At 41.1% G+C, this 21,987-nt stretch overlaps 2 protein-coding genes across 3 annotated transcripts in view; one reads left to right on the forward strand and one right to left on the reverse strand.

Annotated features, from left to right (window-relative positions):
- Nucleotides 1-21,987, reverse strand: part of LOC148102407 (uncharacterized) — a 179,692-nt gene that overhangs the window by 52,702 nt on the left and 105,003 nt on the right. The window lies entirely within an intron of this gene.
- LOC148102409 (protein NLRC3-like) overlaps nt 2,687-21,987 on the forward strand; it is a 60,794-nt gene continuing 41,493 nt past the window's right edge. Inside the window, exons 1-3 of the mRNA XM_087841482.1 lie at nt 2,687-2,805; nt 2,890-2,991; nt 13,990-14,068. Coding sequence (XP_087697608.1) covers nt 2,717-2,805; nt 2,890-2,991; nt 13,990-14,068 — 270 coding nt within the window. The 5' untranslated portion in view covers nt 2,687-2,716. The remainder of the gene's footprint in view (nt 2,806-2,889; nt 2,992-13,989; nt 14,069-21,987) is intronic.

The following is a 21,987-nucleotide window of genomic DNA, read 5'->3' on the forward strand; positions in this document are numbered from 1 at the left end:
GCCTACCTTTTATGAAACCAGTTTGGTCAGGATGAATTAAGAGGGGGGTTATTTTCTCTTGTCTCTTCGAGAGAGCTTTGCAGATTATTTTGAGGTCTACATTTATAAGGGATATTGGACGATAGCTTGAGGGATATACAGGGTCTTTGCCTGGTTTTAGCAGGAGATTAATGTTTGCAGAATTCATATTTGATGGAAGTCTGCCCTTTTCTTTGATTTCTAACAACGTTCTGTAAAAAACTGGTGCTAGAATCGTCCAGAATTCTTTGTAGAATTCTGCAGGAAAGCCGTCTGGACCTGGAGCCTTATTATTGGGCATACTTATCAGGGCTTCCTGGAGTTCACCTGATGTCAGTGGCGAATCCAGTGCCATTGCTTGAGAGTCTAATAATTTTGGGAGAGTTATGTTGTCTAAAAACTGATCAATTTCCTTTTTAGATGGGTTTATTTGTGGTGAATACAACGTTTTATAGAAATCCGTGAAAATGTTGTTTATTTGTTTCGGTTCATATATTGTGTTCCCAGATGAATCTTGAACAGCACTTATAGTTGTTTTTTCTTTATTTATTTTTAGCTGGTTTGCTAGAAATTGACCGGATTTATTACTATGTTCATAATTTTGTAAGCGTAGTCTTTGTACTAAGAATTTTTTTTTTTAATCAATTATCTCATTTAATTCTAGTTTTGTTTTGCATATTTTGTTCAATGTTTCCTGATCTTGGTGGGACACGTAGGCTTCTTCTAGTGATTTGATGGTTTTTTCTAATTCCTGAATATTTTTGTTTTCTTTTTTCTTTTTATGTGATGAGAAAGAAATTATTTTACCTCTCGTCACAGCTTTCCCTGCTTCCCATAAAACAGAAGCAGATGTTCCGGGAGTGTCATTAAAGTCTAAATATGAAATCCATTCCTTTTTAAAATATTTAATAAAGTCTTCATCTTTAAGCAGTGATGTGTTAAATCTCCAATTTTTACTTGGCGTAGTATTATTCTTGTGTATTAGTGTTAAAGATACAGGAGCATGATCGCTGACAGCTATAGGGTGAATCTCAGTGTCTGAAACGTCACTCAGCAGTGAGCTGCTGACCAAAAAATAATCCAGACGAGAGTAGGAGTGATAAACATGTGAAAAAAAAGTATATTCCTTACTGGTGGGGTGAAGGGAGCGCCATGCATCGCAAAGACCACAGTCGCTCATATACTTTTTGATTATATTTGTGGACTGCCAATTACGCTGAATCCTGCTGTATTGAGCCTATCCATTTCTTCATTTAGTCCAAGGTTGAGGTCGCCTCCAAGAACAAGTGTGCCATCTAAGTGTCCATCTAAGTGACTGTCTGCTTTCCATATACTTCTACGGTTTCATGCTTTGTGCACAGAGAGAAACATGGCTTGCTCAAGTTACTTTTGACAGTTTGGAGCTGGAGCCCAAATGCGGGCAGGTTTGTAATGTGATTGGTCACTTTGATGGACATTTCAGGTTACTGCGTTAAACTGAGTTACACTGTGGCAGCAACAGAAATGCTGTTTTAAACTGTATTTTTTTACAATTTGAAAAATAGTTTGCTGAATGAATTATCAGCAGTTATTGCTTGCAATGCAGCAGAAATATTGAGAACTGTCACTGGATTATTTAATGTTGAAGAAATCTTTAAACCAGAGGAATGCTGTCTGAAACAGTACAACAGATTAATGAGAAGCAGCGTACTTGATGATGTCACAGCTCAGCTGCAGTGTTTTTATCCTCTTTATCTCCTTTTATGTTACTGTCACTGTGACAGTAACACATGAGACACCAGTCAGACCTCTTAAAGACACAAGTAACAAAACTTAATTAACAAAAATACATTCCTAGGCATTTTAGGCCAAAAAATAAATCAAATTATAGCACAAAATAAATACAATTAATACAAAAATTAATACAAAAAGTAGCATAAATGAAATAAATTGACAAATTGCTGTAAACACTGCACTAATGTGTTCCTTAATTCACATTACAATGATCTTAGAAAGTGGTAAAGAATTGCACTGTGCTGTATAAACTATAATATCATAACTATAGAAGTGCTGTTCAGCTGTAAAGGACAAGAAAAACATGAATAAAAGGCTCTGTTTCCTGTTGGATTAAAGTGTTTATAATGGTAGTTTTAATTCAGAATAAGTTAAACAAGTATATAACATATTTCTACTTAAGGAAATAAAGAGTGAAAGACTGAGTTAAAAATAAACTGACAGTGAGACATCAAAGGGTTTCTGGAAAAAGCTTTTCTGTGTTTCTCAGTGTTGTAAGCCCCACCCATCTGGTCAGCTGGGAGCTGAGCTGGGTGTTACGCTAATGTGAACGGACATTTCTCAAAACATAAGAGCCCTTTTTGCAAACATGTGATTTCTGTATAAATCAAGCAGATAAGTGAAGTTTCCACATTTACATTTTCATATAAAAACATGTTAAAATTTTATTTAGTGACTCAGAAAGAGAATTATTTAAAAACTTTGCTCACAGTTTTAATCTCTCTCCGCCACCAGTGATGCTTTTGCATTTCATTTGAAATGCTATATCCCAGTATTTTTAGTCATACTCACAGACACAGAGTGTTACTGGATGGAAGCACACATGATGGAAAGGAAGATTTCAGTTGATGTGCACATGAATGATTTGTGTTTCCTCTGCAGGTGAAGGTAGAAAGTGTGTGTGAGCTGATGTATATTGAGAAGCATGGATCAGTGTGAGGACAGAGAGGAGGGAGTCCCTCCTTCTAAAAGCACTCTGTGTGGGGAACATGAGAGCCAGACCAAAGCTCAGAGGTGAGATGACCATCTCTAACTGTCCATGACTCTTCTCCATGTCACAGCTCAGCACTCACATCACTGCTCCATCATTATTCACAGGAACCCACCTGGACCTCCACCCAGCTCTGTGTCCTGTAAGAGTGACCGATCTAATGGTCACATCATTGAATTTAAACACCAGCCTGTGTCTGCTGCAGAGAGGTGAGCTGTTAGTAACGTGAACTCCTTGATTTAACTGGTTGATGTTGTTGGATATAAACTGCAATGCAAACATATCAATCCCTCTATCTAGGGCTGGGCGATATGGCCTAAAATCCATATCGCGGTATAATTTGAAGCACGTGCGATAATGATATATATCGCGATATATTCTTTTCTTCTGTATAACATATTTTCCACACTATAACTTTAACAAATTTCCCACGTGTGGGACTAATAAAGGTTATCTTATCTTATAAGGCACACTTAAAATCCTTTAATTTTCTCAAAAATCGAGAGTGTGCCTTATGTATGAATTCTGGTTGTGCTTACTGACCTCGAACCAATTTTGGCGTGCAGAAATCTGTCAAAAAATGTTTTAGTACAACTTTGGTAAGCCGCACTGCTTGATGGATTGTCAGAGCATTACGGCTGCCGTAGTGAGGAGCTTCGCGGAGTAATCTGGGTCGAAAACTCCGTCCGCTTCAGCTCCCAAAGTCAAACGAACACTGAGAGTTAAAAATGGTCTAAATTCTTTCATCTTTAATAAAATGATCAGTGTTGCTGCTTTACCAGGTGTAACAATTAAGTTTAACATCCAGGCATCCATGAAACCTGAATTTATTAAATTTAACAGAGTTACAAGTTAACAGGAAGTTAGCTGGCTAGTTTCCACCTAAACATGACATACCATGTTCTGACTGAGAGATTTTTGAAATTAATTAAAACGTACATCTCTGCTGCCAATTCCAACATAAATGAAGATAGGAAACTAAACAGCAGTGGCGTTTGCAGGGTTACTGTCACAGTTTGCCGAGGCAAACTGCGTGGAGTGTGAAGAGTGGACCCAGGTGCAGACATTCTAAAACTCAAACTTAACTGATGAGCTGTTTATTAAGGCAGACAGAACAGTACAAAATAAAAGGGCAAAAACAATGCAAACTAAGCAATAACCTAAACTGGGTAAACTAGAAAGGAAGCACGAACTATGAAAAAACCCTGGCAGAAAAACAAACAAAACTCTAAACATGGCAATGAAGATGAGCGCATATCTATATATATATGAAAACCTGAACGCAGGACTTGACATGGGAACAACACAGACGATCCGACAAAGACTGAATGAGAACGCACAGACTAAATACACACAGGAGGCTAATGAGAGAAGTGGGAACACATGGGGGACAGCTGACACACATGAACATAACGATGTCACAGTGGAAGAGTAAAACTAAACACGATGAACACAGGAACACAAGATCTCTTCAAAATAAAACAGGAAACATGAGAGGCAGACATGACAACATAAGACACACAGACATGAAACACACGAAGGGCAAGTGAGACTTCACAGGGGTTGAAAACACAAGAGGGAGCTAATAAGCAAATGAACATAAGAAACCTAATAAGCTAAAACAAACACTATAAACATCAAAAGAACTAAAACTCAAAACACTGGGTCATAAGACCCAGGATCGTGACAGTTACTGAAGTTGGACTACCTGGTATATAATGTTGTGCTACGTGATTGCTAGCGACACAGCTATGTTAGCATAACATTAGCACAGTGAAGCTGGAGGATGAACGCTAACTTTTTTTCCCACTCGAGAAAAGTTAACGTGAGGGATTCTGGTGGTTAGAGACAAATGCAATCGCATAGCAGGATGCTATAAACGGACCAAACTTCAGTCAGGAGAACAACTGAGATTATTCATCCACAATGCGAGGTTAGTCATTAATATACTGCAACAACATGGGAATAGAGCAGCTCTGAGAGAATTCAGCATTAATGAATCAATGTTACGGAAATGGAGGAAGCACAGTTTTTGGCTTTCCCCATTGTTAAGAGATATATTCTAAAACACTTCTTCAGCAGAGAATCAGAGAGGAGAAACACACAGATTTTCTTGCTAGCAAGGGCAGCCTAGAGTAAGACTCAGAGACCCGCCCTGGTCCTTTATTTATACACTTCAGTGAGCATTTGTTCCATACATTGAAGTGTGTGTGTGTGTGGTCAGAGTGTGACCCCATAAATGACTTCCCTAAAACTGCTGGTCTGGAAAGTCCAGCAGTTCACCTAAACAAAAGCACTTAGACTGGAAACAGATATAACTACGTTAATCCTACCGTAAAACAATAAAACAAGGTACGAACTTTCCCATGCTCCTAGGATGTGGGGGTGAAAGCTAGAACACCCTGGAATGTTGCAGACTTCCTAGGATGAGACCAACTACATACTTCTAAGCACAAATGATTACATGCAGTATTCTACCATATTCAAACTTATATCATTAAAAGATTATACTGACTACTAAGTAGAATTTTCCATTGACAATCCCTCCTGTTGTCAGTATAAACTAAAGTGAAATATCAGTATGTAACACCTTGTTATACATTTTCTGTCACATCGTCATTAGTCACACAAAGTCTTCATGTTCCAACAGGTCGGAGTCATTATCATCACTTGTCACGGCTATATATGCAGCAACAGTGGAAAATATTATGCGGTTAATCAAGAGTTTTAAACATGGCAGTATACATGTTACAAAAACACAAAATAAAAGTAGAAATATCCCAACTCCGATGAGTAGTCTTTTTAGCACCTGTAACCAGGAGCCAGTGTAAAGCCAAGAAAACCAGTCACTTGTATCACTTACATAGTCCTGATTTTGGGCCTGCTGGATTTGTCTCAAAGCATTGAGGGCGTCAGTCATGTTTAATGAATGTACATCGTCTTTATGTAAGTGCAGCAGGTGTTGTTGAAGAGGACACAAAGTCCCCCTTTCTCTGCTAGTATCATGGAGTAGTTCTTCCCTGGGAGTTGGTCCAGGAACACATATAGTGTGGGGTGTGTTGACGTGCTGGGCATATGGGAACAGACATAATAGTCTGTATTTGCCGATTCTGTCTTTGTCCTGTAAAGGTGATCGTCGTAGTCAAGGTAACCAGGAGGGTCCACCTTCCCATGGCTACGTACAGGTCCGTCACACCCTACTACTTGGTTACTCTAGAGTTGGCCAATGGCTGGAGGTTGAAGTGCGAGCAATTCCCTACGGGTGCACAATCAGCACTTCCCCCTCGCCACTGAAGCAACCAAGTGAGGGTGAAACTTTCCTCTACTAGTTGATTTCTGTGAAGGAAGTGGAATCCTCTGGGACCTCAACCTTTTTGCAGTTGCTCTGATGTATCCAGGAGGGTCTCTCCGCTATTTTGCAGGCAGTTGGAGTGGTCAGAAGCACTTGAAATGGCCTCTATCAACCCCCATCACCTCACTTTAGGCCTTCGTCCTGCGATAGGAATATTTATGACTCTTCTACTGTCCATCCTCTGCAGAAAACCCCTCTGTGGAAAGGGTGCTGGGTCCAGTTATCTTACTGCTGTTATGATCCCAGCAGTCTTCAGAGTGTCATCGTATGCACAGTACAGTGACACAGCATTAGGTGATGTTCATAGGAAACTGCTGTCATCACCACCATAGCTTCTGGTTCCTGTGCTTTTCACAGAATCATGATGTCATCCTCGGACTCCCCCTGCGCTGTCGATGGAGCTTGGCACGCTCCCCTCATCCTTCAGGTGCCTGTCTGTTGTCCACAATCTCCTCTGTTGGCCTCTGAAAAGCCCCCTTGGCACAGCTCTCATTCCGACGCAGTTTGTGGTCCTTGCTCTGGCTCCAAAGTCTGATCTCATGATGGGCCCCGACCAGCTCGACCTTTGACCTCAACCACTGCCTGGGCTGTCAGCTATGCCTGGAATGGTTCTTGCTTCTCACCGGGCCTCTAAAGATTTCTCAGGAGATGACTGCTGCACCTATATTTCCTTGCTAGGAGGAAAAACTTCTATTTGGAGAGCATGTCAACAATCATCAAACCACATTCTTTAGTTCAGTGAACTTCACTTATAGGCCATCAAAGCCTCATCTGAGCATGGATGCACCACTTGCATAGGCTTAATACCCATTGAATGAACTGTTAATTACACAAATCGCTGCAAAAATCATATAAAACATAGTTTAATGTTAATTCATTGTTTCATGTTAATCCTGGACCCCTCCTCTTGACGCATGGACACTCCCATGAGTCAACTCATCAAAACCAGATTCCTGTCTTAAAGAAAAAGGTTAGCCAAATCATGTCCCAGGCAACATCAGGGCATCTCCTCCTCTGGAGCAGCACCACCCCGGACCTATAATCCTGCAATAAAAGATGTTAGTGTGTTTTGCATATTAAGTTTGCTTAAAAACTGGCTCCGCCAGGAGCCTGCATACACACCATAATGGCCTGAAAAACAAGATCTGGAAGTGAAATCAAACTTCACACTTATAAACAACTATATCATAAGAGTAATAAAGCATTCAACATCAGCAAGACAAGTATCATGTGCAGGTTTTTTCAAATCAGTAAACTACAATTATTTCCATAAACACTGCATCTCTTATTTGTTTTTCTCATGTCACTTGTCCGCTTCTGCTGAATCCCCTACATGTACTCTTAGAAAAACAAACATTAGCAATACAGCAATACACATTGACCATCCCTGTGGTCAGACGCAGGTCGACAGGTTCCAGAGGTGCCATAAAAAGACCATAAAGTTAGCCATCCATAGCTGTGGAAAGAAGTGACACTAGTTTTCAACACAGGAAACACAGTGTAACAGCATCACCAACTCATAACCTATACACACAGTTTTCTTCACACATAAACCCAGAAATCCTGTAGTAGAAAAACATTAACTAGTTGTCCTGGTATAAATCACATGATCAAGTCACATGAAGAACTGTAATGCTGTAGAAAAGAATGTAAATGTTAGCGCTGCGCGGGTGTATACACTCTTTCTCACAGTAATCTCTGTGAGCAACACAAACCCATGAATAACACACCCCTGGTAGATTCACAGACACAGAAAGTGGCATTTAAAAGTTAAATCGGTATGCAACCTCGGATGTTGCTGTCATCTTTCTGCTCCTGTAAAAAGAAACACATAAATTCATCCACCCTTTTGGCCTGTCTAGGTGGAGGTTAACTTTGAGTCGTGGTCAAGTCTTGTCAGGTTTTACCAGTCAGTCAGTTTGTTTTTATTTCCATTTATTCATTCATTCTTTCTTTCTTTGCTGATAGTGGAAACTATCGCCGCATTTGATTTCCACCCTCAGCAAAATGACGTCATTTCAAAAGAAAAAGAAGAATTTTAGATCGGATTACCTCGCTGAATCCTTTTTGGGCAGGGACTCTCATTTTCTAATTGCCCCAAATAAGTGGCTTTCTCCTGAGCCCATTTTAATGTGGAGAAACTCACTTGTAACAATTTTCTTGACGACGTATCGTATAGCGCTTCTAATCGTGCAGATCTGCTCAAACAGAGATTATCGAACAAAACTTTCAGTGCACTGTGAAAGTAACAAAATAAAAAGGCCTTGTTAAGTCATGACACTAGCTCCTCATCTCAAGAGGGTAAATCATACCATTAGCATGGTTTATCATACCATCATACTAATTGGCAGGCTCAACTTCACAACAAAAGAAAAATCATCAGCTAGATTCACTCCAAACCAACCATCAGCTGCACAACACACAACATAACCCTAATATGTTATGAGTTTAATCCCCAAGTCTGTGCCTTTCACTCATTTGGGCCACAGACCCATATTATCCAGTTTTTCTTTTTTCCCGTCATCATAAAACATGTGACATGTCATCAGCTATTTCACAAAAAACGTTTGTTCTTATGTATTCAGAGTTGTGTATCTAGGTACAGGATTCACTCGCACATCAAAACAGGAAACTCAGTGTTTTAGAGTCTCCACTCTAACAAACTCCAACACATCACATTCACTCGTGCTAGAATTCAGTCACCTTTCCTCAATCTAAGAACGATCAACTAAATTTGCATATCAGCTATTAACCCACTAAGATGACAGGACAACAGAAATGCATGTTCAAAATGTTATCACAAAAATAGAATTTCCCTCATACAGTAAATTACTTGTGCTGCATCAATCAAGCAGAAAGCATCTCCCAATTCACTATATTAACAACTAAATTTATTGTCTGATCACTGGGTGGTCAAACCAGAATCTTTTTTCCCCACAAAAGTTAAACTGTTGTCCTGTAACCTAGAGAGTCAATTTTTTGCATTGGATAAATTCAGCATTTGATAACAAGTGTCTGTTAAATTCACACTATTTTAACACTGATGAGAGTGTTATTAGGCAGGTTTAATGCATGTCTGTGGAGCTGCATATCCAGCAGAGCATGTTCTTAAAGCTGCCTTTCCTACATACTTCTCTGCTATTATTTAATCATTTTGTAACTGATGTGCTATGAGGCCACTGGTCTTTGCATCACTTCTCATCACACTAAGTGACTTGGACAAGATGGTAAACAGACTCACATGCTTAAGATGTTGTCTAATCTTCATGAGCTCTCTTGTGTTTGGAAGTGTTAGTAGGGTTAATGCATGTTCTGCTTGTGTGTGTGATTTTGTATGTTTCTTTTTGCAGTGTTTTAGACTCCTTCACAATTTCCCACTTAAGCAGTCAGTTTTGTTTTTCCCAGGTTTGCTAACCCAAATTTTGATTTCCCACTTTAAACACCACTTACTCTCACTGTTGTCCTCTCCCTCCTCCTGAGCTACAGCCACCTTGGGGTGGGAGGAGGTAGAGCAGGTCACCTACTGATCGGAAGGTTGGTGGTTCGATCCTTGGCTCCTCCAGTCTGCATGTCAAGTATCCTTGGGCAAGATACTAACCCCAAGTTGCTCTCCGATGCATCCATCGGAGTATGAATGTGTGTGAATGTAGTTAGATAGCACTAAGTATAGATAAAGTGCTTGTGAGAATGGGTGTGATTGGGTGAATGTGGCATGTTGTATAGAGCGCTTTGAGTACTCCGAGAGAGTAGAAAAGCGCTATATAAGAATCAGTCCATTTACCATTTACCACTTCAACAGTCCAATAGCAGGCAGTTCTCTTTCAGCTTTGTCCTGTGTTTCACTGTCTCTTCTTGCCATTTTCTCCAAAGGTGGCAAATGTCAAACTCCAACAGTCTCCTCAGTTCTCCTCAAATGTTCTTGTCACATGCACAGTGAATTTGCAGCTTGTTGGGAACACAGTGCCATTCATCCAATCAGGCAGGATGATGGGTTTGCTCTTCTTCTCTGATGCTGTTTGTCCACATTGCTGCTGCTTGCTGCGACTCTTTGCTCAGGACTTTGCTGCTGTCTCTTTATCTGCCATGTCATTGCTCTTTGGAGCTGCATTCCTTGTCTTCAGGGAGGAGTGAGAGCTCGCTTGTGAGTTTGAGAGACACATGGTGCTGTAAATAAGTTAGCCAGAAACTTGGCCTGAACGTTTCCAATGATGTTAAACTATAACTTTATTTCGACCGCTACATGTGGAAAATTGATTCAGGTCTGCTTTTCATCTGAAAGTGACAAACTAAGACATTTTCATTATTATTATCACTGCTTAACCAACACACACATCTCTCTCTCTGTTTTTGTGAACTGTCCTTTCTTAAAAGCAGAAAATGAGATTGTAGTTGTTCTTGGCTGATCAACACAAAACCTTTTTCCTATGATTATTTTTCATCTACAATGTAAATTTTGTCTCTTTTTCATTCTTTTTTTTTTTTTTTCTTTACAATAGCTGGTGACCTGCAGAATCACCGCTCTCACAATCAGAGGCAATTACTTTTACACAGCGCACAAAACACTGTGACGTCAGACACATTAACACTCACTTTTTCATCTGCGTACATAAATCATTTGGCCAATGGCATGTGCCATTGTGATCCATAAGTATGATCACAAGTTTATTTAATTATTTTCAACCCAACAAAACAAATAAACAGAAACATAATGCTGATGCTATGAACACTCCACACGCATGAGTCAAGATGCAGGAAAACTGCTCACGGAAACTCTGCACACTCCAGTTATCACAGTTATCATAGTTTCGTTTCCCTCTCTTTTATGAGTTCTTAGCCAGATCTCAATCTGATAATGTGTAGCTTGCTCATCAGCTCAGAAGAGACCACAACGCAACCTCACAGTGGTTTCATATTCAATTCAGCTTCTCCATCATGTAGTTTTCAGCTGTGTCATACAGGGTTCAGCATATTAGTTGTTTTCATAGGTGTGCTCTATATCTCAACAATGGCTCATATTAGGATGACAGTTTTTCAAACAGGTCAAGTGCCTCTATGCACTTCATTAGTTTAAATATTTGCCTACTTTACTTCATCTCATATGTCATTGTACTGAATTTGAGCAACCCTAAGCTTAATGCAGATTACTTTCAACAATTATCCACCTCACATCATAACTGACTGAGGTGCCTCTTCATATTAATATTATTTCATCATTAACACCAGTTTACAGGTTGTTATCCTTGCTATTATTAGTATGAATACATTAAAGATAAGTTGTAATTTAGCCTTTTGTTTGTTTTACTTTATTCCTCTTGTATTTATATCTATTCAGTCGGGTCTGTTTCCAACCCTTTTTAAACTACTTTAAACTACTTTGATCTCTAATTTTCACTTGGTGAGGGATTATTACGTTCTTCCTAGTCTGAACTGCTCTCTTCACCTGAGCTGCTATCCTATTCTGAGTTACTGTCTTCTTTGTTTCTTACAGTCACGTACAAAATGTCCCTCTTTTCCACACCTCCAGCATGTAGTGCTAAAGCCACTGTTTGGTGTGTGTGTAGCTCTGCCTCTACCTCTTGCTCTTCCACTATGCATTCCTCTCCCTTTCTTTTGGATTAGTCCTGCGCCGGCTTGTTGTTTTTCTAAACATTTCTCATCAGGTGTTAATTTCGCTTGTTTATTCTCCATTTTCAAAGATTTTGCTGGGCCGTCGCTGGCACGCTTGACTTCAGAGTGGTTTACTGATACGGCCTTCGACTTCACCCTAACGGTGAAGCGGTATCAGTTTTATGAGATGAAACTCAACCGTTCTCCTTTGTCACCAGTACTTGAGCCTCAGCAAAGAAAACAAAAATGGAAGTAGTTCAGCAGCTTATTGTGCTGTAAAATCAACTTACTTCCAGACACACACACATATAGACATTTGCGCGCTAATTTGTCACGAAGTATTTCACGGCTACCTCTAAACCCAGTCTAAACACAGTTCCTTTTGGCGAACTTAAACCTATTTTAATTTCTCTGTCTCAACGTGTTTTCATTTGCTTAAACGTATTTTAATTTGTCACGAAGTAATTTCAGCTACCTCTAAAACTAGTCTAAACACAGTTCCTTTTGGCGAACTCAACCTATTTTATCTTGTTACGAAGTAATTACGGCTACCTCTGAAACCTAAGTTTAATTTGATTCCTTTCGGCGAATCCTAACCTATTTTAATTTTTTTACGAAGTAATTACGGCTACTTCTAAAACCTAAATTTAATTCAGTTCCTTTCGGCGAACCCAACCTAATTTATCACGTGACCTTTAAACCTTTGCGGCCGTTTTATATACCAAAATAGTGTTTCTCACCCTCCGACGTCTCACTGGTGGTTCGGATCATCAGACTGAATCCCACCGCCGTGGACCAGACTAAAAACACCGGCCCAGACCCGAATTCACGTCCTGGGGCTCTCTCCTCGTCTAAGAGGGCTGTGCACAGGCTTCAGTGCTGGCTCCCCACGGCGTCAGGAATCAGTGCTGGATCTTGGAACAGAGTCACAGATAACAGTTCTGATATTTTCTGCTCCGGCTACGAAGGACCAAATAATGTTAAGAGATATATTCTAAAACACTTCTTCAGTAGAGAATCAGAGAGGAGAAACACACAGATTTTCTTGCTAGCAAGGGCAGCCTAGAGTAAGACTCAGAGACCCGCCCTGAGGACTGCCCTGGTCCTTTATTTATACACTTCAGTGAGCGTTTGTTCCATACATTGAAGTGTGTGTGTGTGTGGTCAGAGTGTGACCCCATAAATGACTTCCCTAAAACTGCTGGTCTGGAAAGTCCAGCAGTTCACCTAAACAAAAGCACTTAGACTGGAAACAGATATAACTACGTTAATCCTACCGTAAAACAATAAAACAAGGTACGACCTTTTCCCATGCTCCTAGGATGTGGGGGTGAAAGCCAGAACACCCTGGAATGTTACAGACTTCCTAGGATGAGACCAACTACATACTTCTAAGCACAAATGATTACATGCAGTATTCTACCATATTCAAACTTATATCATTAAAAGATTATACTGACTACTAAGTACAATTTTCCATTGACACCCATATTTCAAAAGTGCTTCATTTATTTGCTATGACTGTCGCCCGGCATAATTTGCAGATGATAATGGTTGTAGGCGCGCTGCGATGCTTTCGATCAAAACAGGCACAGCTTGGTGACATCATCAACATGCGCTATCGCGATAGAGCGGTATAGTCAAAATCTCTATCGTTGGCCAAATTTATATCGTTTCTATCTTATATCATTTATATCGCCCACCCCTACCTCTATCCCATTTAAACTTTCTCTTAAAAACAAGCCTTTGGTTTCTAAACAACTGAAAATCCCCTTCAGCAAGCAGGAAGTGAAACATGTAAAAAAAATTATTTCAACATGAACTAAAGCAAAAAGTAACTGACAGAAAGATGTTGTATTTCATCTATCTATCTAGAGAGGGTGAGAAGGAAGGATATAAGAGATATAGATATAAATAAATAAATAAAACAAGCAAGCTGCAGAGACTTGTTAATATTTGAAATATCTTCATCAGATCCAGAACTGACATAAGGAGAGGTAAAAAAACAAAGAAACAAACAAAGAAACAAAAAACAAACAAACAAGGCTATCTGACACAAAATGATCACCATTCAGAAAGAACTTTTCTGTGTGTGTGTAGAAGTGCACAAAAATAGTGAAAAGAGCAGCCAGCTCTGTTTAAGAAAGTTGTCTGCTGTGACATTACAGACAAACAAAAAAACAGCAGGTTGCATTTTAGGTTGTAATGCTTTGTTATATTATTCTGACTCTTCATGGTTCCTCCACAGAGTGGACCAGCAGAGCTCAGAGATTCCCAGTGGTCAGTCTGCCCAGCAGCATCAAACACAGCTGGACTCCATATTTATGGTCTGTACATGTACAACAACTACTTTTACATCTATTCTGTTCACAGTCATCTCCATGCTGGGTTGTGGATCAGAAGGTAGAGCCAGCTTTCCTTTGAACAGAATGTTGTGGTCAGATTTCTGCCTCCACTAAACAACAAATACATCGGCAAATATCAAGCACATCTCAGTATTTTAGGAAAAAAAAAAGCAAACTGTACACTATGGCATCTGGCAGGCCAAAAATAATAAATGGAATAAAATAACATTTTATTTAGAAGAGCTTTTCGAGACAATCGAGTAAACCTTACAAGCAATTGAATAACAGAGCAGGTCAGCCACTAACCAGTAGGTTGGTGGTTCGATCCCAGGCTGCTCCAGTCTGCATGCCAAATATCCTTGGGCAAGATACTAACCCCATGTTGCTCTCCGATGCGTCCATCGGAGTATGAACGGTAGATACTTAGCACTTAAGAGCTCAGAATGTGAATGGGTGTGATTGGGTGAATGAATTAGTTGTATAAAGCGCTTTGAGTGCTCAGAAAGCGTAGAAAAGCGCTATATGAGAACCAGTCCATTTACAAGATCAGATATGGAGGTTTGACTTTATGGAGAAACTTTAAAGTAAGAAGCAGAATCTAAAATCAATGTGATATTTCACATGAAGCCAGTGAAGTGGTTGAAGGACAGTAGTAAGGGGTTCCATTAATGGCACAAGCAGCTGTGTGTGTGGTAATCTAGCAAGGATAAATTATAATAATCCATATGGAATATACCCAGAGCTTGTACAAGAATAGGAGTGTTAGCTGTGGGGAATGATAACTAATATTATTTCATATTATTATTTTTCAGAAGGAATTCAGGAGAATTATCTGTCGTTTAAAAAGATTTAATTTGCTTCAGCAGCTGAATTACAAGTTTACAGTGCTGGAGCTTTGTGTGAACCAGGTAGGGCTGGGTTTCAATTTTTGATTTTCCAATTAAAATCGATTCTAGCTTGAATAATGTGATATTGATTCATTAAAATCCTAAATCATTTTTTAAAGATAAATTTATTTTGCCAGAAACGCCAGAATCTCAGGTTAAAGCTTTCATTTCAACAACCACCAAACAGCAAAAGCAGTAAATGAGAGCAAGTAAATGGTTTCCACACAAAGTCGTAAAAAACTGTCACGGTCAACGAGGCGAGCCATGTGGAATTTATTAAAGGACCCAAGATGCAGGCATAAGTGATGTGAGTGGGTTTTTATTGAGGAGGAATACAAACAGAAAAGGCAAAGGTGTGGACGGACTAAGCAAAACCTAAACTGGAGAAAGCTAACAAAACACAGACCGGAAATGGCGAAGCAGGGAGACGCAGGTAGATGACCCAGAATGAAGCAGGGAATTAACACAGATGACGGCGGGGGATAACGCAGAAAAACACCAAGTAACGCAGACGAATCAACAACAGGCAGGAGAACATACAGGGCTTAAATACACAAAGCAGTAATCAAGGGATGGGAGACAGGAGGGAACACACCTGGGAGAAATCACAGCTGATGAGAAAGGGGAAACGTAAACTGGACATACTCACATAAGACAAGAACCTTCAGAATAAAACAGGAAACTAACAGACACAGAGCACAAGACACTGAACTTAACAGACAAGTAAGTCGAAACTTTTCGTAAGTCGAAGCATCCATCACGCCTTTTGAGTGAGGCAATACTGAACGATAGGCTATAGGCTAATTGCTAACTAGAACAACAATAAGTCGTTCAAGTGGAACAGTGAAGCACAATTACGAAAGCCAAGGGGTTGTCACATGATTCGGAAGGCATTGTGGTCATTGTAGGCTCAGCCAATCAGAGCCAGCGGATTTCATTACTCGGGCATTTTGCCATAACACGGGCAGAAATATTGAGTTCAGTGCCTTCGTAACTTGAATTTTTAGTTAAATGGGGTATTCGTAAGTCGGGGTTCCACTGTACCTGTATACACTAGACATGTAATCGTAGTTAGTTTCATAATGTGTGTAATCATATATACTCATATATACTATGCATACTCACAATGAAGTGGTTTTGTAGTGGAGTCACTGTGTTAAGCATCTAACCTGCATGTTCAAATCACATGATCCATATATTTAGGCGAAATATATCGATGTATTAATGAAAAAAAGATTTGTGCCACGTGTTGTATGAACAAATGTTGATTAATACTGTTCAAAAATGTAACAGTGATCAGTAAGAAACCTTTGATAGCTTTACGGCCTACTGTGACTAGTCCAATAAAGGGTCAATTCCACTTGGCACCATTAAGGTATGTGCATAGGACCCTGCTCGGCATGCAACTGCATTTAACTGTACAGCAGATGCACACAGTGGTTTGAGACAGCTGTGCAGCAGAGGCATGCAGTTGTTTGGATGGCTGCAAAATCAAGTTCCTGCGGCCTTTTCTGGGGCTATAAGCCAAAAAACCATGAACCCCCGCAACTAGCTATAAGATAAATGCATAAGACCCTCTAACGGCTATAAGGAAAAAAACATAGGGCTCCTTAAGCTGCCACAAAATAAAAGCATCCAGTTATGTGAAGGGCTGTAAGGTAAAAGCAGATGGCTCTGTGAATGACTAAAGCCAGAAGTGTACAGCCTTTCAATATTTCCATAAGCAAAACAAACCTGGCCACTGCAGGGCAGGCACCTGCAGTTCTGGCCCTCGTCTATATGCAAAGAAGGCGATGAAAGAACCCTTACTCAGCATGGATAGCAGCTTATGTCCAGCACGCATGCCCAAGAAAAGTGTTGGATGGATTAACTGATTAACTGCCTTTCTGTAGACTTTGAGACTCACTTTGGCCATAAAGCTGACAAAGGGACCCTATGCAGTGATGGATGAGAGATTGGTCTGCAAGAAGTTATGGTGTTGGCTTGTGTATATCTGTCACGGTCCTGGGTCAGTGACCCAGTGTTTTGAGTTTCTTATGCCTCTGAGTTTTTTGTATTATGTTCTTAGTTCACTTTGTTGTCCCAGCTTATTCTTTAGTTTGGTTTTCTTGTATTCTGTTTAGTTCTCTGAGTATTTAGTAGCTCCCCTCTGTGTCTCTTTGTTGTTGGTATTGTCTGTGTTTCTTAGTTGCTCTGTCTCCCCTTGTCTAGTTTGCGTCTTCCTGTTTTACTTTGAAGGTCTGTGTCTCATGTGAGTGTATCCTACTTTGCTCCCTGTCTCGTCAGTTCTGATTTCCCCCAGCTGTGCTCTCCTTCTGTGTCTCATTCCCCTCGTTACTTCCCAGTGTATTTAAACCCCGTGTTTCTCTGAGTCAGTGTTTTGTCGTCCCTCTTGCTGTGTGGATCTCCCTGTGTCTCCCTTGTGAGTTTAGTTTGAGTTTCCAGTTTAGTTTACTTTGTATGCCTTTCTCCCGCCAGCAAATAAAGCAGAGTTCTTTGTGTTTAAACCTCGTGCCTGAGTGTCTGCATTTTGGGTCCAACTCCTGCCTGCCGCACAGTGATTCATGACAATATCATAAGTGGAAGATGAAAAGGGAAAAACAGAAGATGAAAGAATACCTAAAAACGGGAGGGGGTATCATTGTCCCTATATAAGAGGAGTCCAATATGCATTGGGGGAACCTTTATGTCCATTGTTGTCTGGTTTGTGTGATTTCTGCTCTGCATGCACTTACAGTGAACACACCGGGGGAGCTTTTTGCTTTTTCCTATGTTTTGCTGAACTTGATTGTTAAATAAAACAACTTGCATGTTTATCAAATGTGAAGCTTAGTTTTTATCTTCTTTTGCTGCTGGTTCAGTGAATTTTGGTTGGAGAGTGACAAAACTTGCAGCATCAGAATCTTTTGAGTAGAAAATAGAGGAGATGGTTCAGCCGCCACTCTGGTTACAAGGGAGTAGGCTCCTGCGTTTAGATGCCAATTTAAAGTCCCCAAAACACAAAAGTTACAGGAGAAGAACACAGTTCTATCATCATTAAAAACCCTCTTACCTTTGCTGTATAGCTTTCATCATGATAAAATCACACTTCCTGCACATCTCTCTCTCTCTCTCTCTCTCTCTCTCTCTCTCTCTCTCTCTCTCTCTCTCTCAGTGTACTTCCAAGAACAGTTTTCCATCTCAGATCTCTGATTTCTGCATTCTTTGCTTGCTTATTATGCATCAGCCTACCATTGTGTACAGCACTGTTGGCCACTGGTTTTTTTTGTTTTGTTTTTGTTTTTTTCAAAATTACTTCCAACAATTCAATTCAATTCAATTTTATTTATATAGCGTCAAATCACAACAAAAGTCACCTCAAGGTGCTTTATATTGTACAGTAGACACAGAGAAAAACCCAACAATCATATGAACCCCTATGAGCAATCACTTTGGCGACAGTGGGAAGGAAAAACTCCCTTTTAACAGGAAGAAACCTCTGGCAGAACCTGGTTTAGGGAGGGGCGGGGCCATCTGCTGCGACCGGTTGGGATGAGAGAAGAAAGACATGCTGTGGAAGAGAGCCAGAGATTAATAACAGATATGATTCGATGCAGAGAGGTCTATTAAGGGTCACCTAATCGAACCCTAACTATATGCTTTACCAAAGAGGAAAGTTTTAAGCCTAATCTTAAAAGTAGAGATAGTGTCTGTCTCCCGAATCCAAACTGGAAGCTGGTTCCACAGAAGAGGGGCCTGAAAACTGAAGGCTCTCCCTCCCATTCCACTTTTAAATACTCTAGGAACAACAAGTAGTTCTGCAGTGTGAGAGCGAAGTGCTCTAATAGGGTGATATGGTACTACAAGGTCATTAAGAGAAGATGGCCTGATTATTTAAGACCTTGTATGTGAGGAGCAGGATTTTGAATTCTGGATTTAACAGGAAGCCAATGAAGGGAAGCCAAAACAGGAGAAATATACTCTCTCTTTCTAGTCCCTGTCAGTACTCTTGCTGCAGCATTTTGGATAAACTGAAAGCTTTTCAGCAAATTTTTTGGACATCCTGATAATAATGAATTACAGTAGTCCAGCCTGGAAGTAATAAATGCATGAATTGTCTGTGAAGGTTCTCAGTCATCCAGGTCATCGTAGTCAAAGGAGATTGCAAAGGAAAGGCGTCTAGACTTCTTTAAGTTGCTTGAAGACGTTTCGCCTCTCATCCGAGAGGCTTCTTCAGTTCAAAGGTCAAATGGTGGGGAGTCCCAAATTTAAACCTAGTGGGAGTATCCCCCCACAGATGCTGAAGAAGCCTCTCGAATGAGAGGCAAAACGTCTTCAAGCAACTTAAAGAAGTCCAGACGCCTTTCCTTTGCAAATGCATGAATTCGTTTTTCAGCATCACTCTGAGACAGGATATTTCTAACGCAAATTGCACAAATGGAAGAAAGCAGTCTTACATATTTGTTTAATATGTGCGTTGAAGGACATATCCTGGTCAAAAATGACTCCAAGGTTCCTCACAGCAGTAAGAATCTGGTTAGATACCATATTTCTAAGATTTTCAGGGCCGAGTACAATAACCTCAGTTTTATCTGAATTAAGAAGCAGAAAGTTAGTAGGTAGTGAGTACACGGAAAGTGTGCTTCGGATGAAGCACGTGAAGATTATACTATGAAAAAAGAATGTATTTAAAAGTTTTTAATTAAATTGCTAAGCACATAAGCTACTCAGAAACACCACAGTGTTTGAACAGGAACAGGAAGTGATACTCTACCGCAGAGCGAGCGAACACCAAGTGACAGCGCCACCAAGAGTTAGTCCAAGAGGCACTTGGCCTAACAAGAAAGCCTAATTCCTGCAGTTCAATACTGAGGAAATTTAAACTCTTTAAAATTATGCCAAATTGCAAAACGGTTAGCTGTGGCTCTAATAAATCCTCTGTAACATTACTCTGCTTCAGCAGCATCAGATAATGTCCATATGTTGATTCATGGTTTTCTTTTGTTTTTGTTCTACTGCAGAATTTTATTTTTTTTTGGGGGGGGGTTGCCTGTCCGGTTTGGTTCTTTAGCCATCAGAATTATTGTCTGAAGGCCAACAAAGATGCCCAACGGATTTACGGATGACCGTAAAAGGTTTCTCCATGTAACAATCTGCCAGAGGGTATGGGGAGCCATAGCCCCATCCCCAGGGCATGAAGCAGGAATGGAGGAGATCCAGGCTCCAGACATCCAGAGGCCCCCAGAGCACGTGAGTCCAAGGAGGACCACCGGAAGGGCAGCCGTTCCACCCTCCCGGAAAGAACTGAGTAGAGCCCCAGTCGTGAGGTCACCCAGCAGCCATGGTGCAGAAGCCACAGTGGGCTGCAGTGACGGGCCCAGAGGCCCGAGGTCTGAGGGCCCCCCATTCCCGGGAAGGGGCCTGACCAAGCCATGGGCGCAGTTCCTGCCGAGCAGCCACCAGGAGTGAGCCAGCACATACCTGAGCACCCAGCCCCGGATGCCGAGAACCACCAATGCACCGACGGCTGAGGGCCATCAGCCACTGGCAGGGAATGTGGTGTGGGGAGATAGGCCCCCCACACCTAGGGGGGCCTGAGATGCTCCCAGAGAGGTTTAGTCTAAGACCCTACCTGACACATAGACATAGACAAACAGGCACACACAGACAAACGCATGCATTTCCACCCTTATGCACACATATACAAATACGCAGCACTCGCCCAATGTGGAGACAAACAGAAATGAACACACACACACCCTTTCTCCGTTCAGGGGCAGGGGGACTGGGAGGAGGAGTTGGGTGTCTGGTCAGGGTCTGGGATGCTGGGCTTCCCTGCTACTGCGGGACCGGGGGCACTCTGTCTCCACCCCAGAGAAAAAGGCAACATCTCCTGGGTCTAGGGGCAGGTACCTGGACCTAGGGTATAGAGTATATTTGGGGAGTGTGAGTGTGTGTACAGTGTGAAGACTCCATACCTCCCTCCGCTCGCTCATATGTAGTGTTGCTGCATGCTGTTCTAAAGTGCATTTAAAACACGGGAGGGGCGTGATCCTTCCTGTCAGAAAGCAGCAGGTGTCAGCACGGCCCCTCCTGACAACCCTCAATGTCTACATGCATTTAAAATTGAGAGGTGGGCACCAGCGCCAGAGGTGAGGTTGAATACACAGATCGTCCTCTGGACGCTGTATAGCGTGCCCACCCCCAAGGCCCTGTTGTGAGAGTATGAGTAATATGAATGTCTAGGTTGTGGAGTAAAGTTGAGGCACAGGTGGCCAGAAGGGGACAGAGGAGGAATGCTTCCCTCTCACATCAGTGACACACCCGTACCCCATGGTCCTACATGTGTGGGTGGGTGTGATGCAGCGGGAAGAGGGAGGCAGTACTGCAGAATATTTTTAAGGCGGTTATCTGCTATAAAAAGCCAGACCAGGAAAATCTCCTTCATGTTTTTCTGTGCTTTATCCTCAGTTACTTTGACAGAAAGGCACCTGCTGTGATGCTTATAGCTCTGATGAAGTCTCACAAGTGTCAGCTTTATTTTTATAGATATAAAAATATGGATATGTACTGATAAGTGATCAGAATTATAATATTTCTGACGGTCTGAGGCAAAATTTCCCCAATTCAAATTGAATCGAATGAATATAGAAATCTGAGATGATACCCAGCGGTCTGCGTCACACAAAGGATAACCCTGAAACGGGCTGTACAGCTTGTATACTGTGACAATAACAAAAGATTATTATGGCTATCTTCTCCCAGCACGAACATCTGCTGTGAATCCTCCTGTCAGTTCAATTCCAACCTCGCCAATTAATAATTTTTCCACCCTAACAGTCCCTCCTTTCACACGTATTTTACATGTGAATAAAAGAGCATGTGTTTTGTTCAGCCTGCTATCCCACAGGTTCCATTCCAGTGTAATACTTAGCCATTCAGCCTTTCCCTCTTCACTGGGGTGAGATCCCGTGGTCAATTAAGCACTAAATCAGCTGTCATCCCCATTCAGTCAGTCAGATACTGGGTCTTCCA

This window comes from Neolamprologus brichardi, chromosome 6 (assembly GCF_056152115.1).
Source record: "Neolamprologus brichardi isolate AB-2024 chromosome 6, ASM5615211v1, whole genome shotgun sequence".
NCBI classification, from domain to species: Eukaryota; Metazoa; Chordata; class Actinopteri; order Cichliformes; family Cichlidae; genus Neolamprologus; species Neolamprologus brichardi.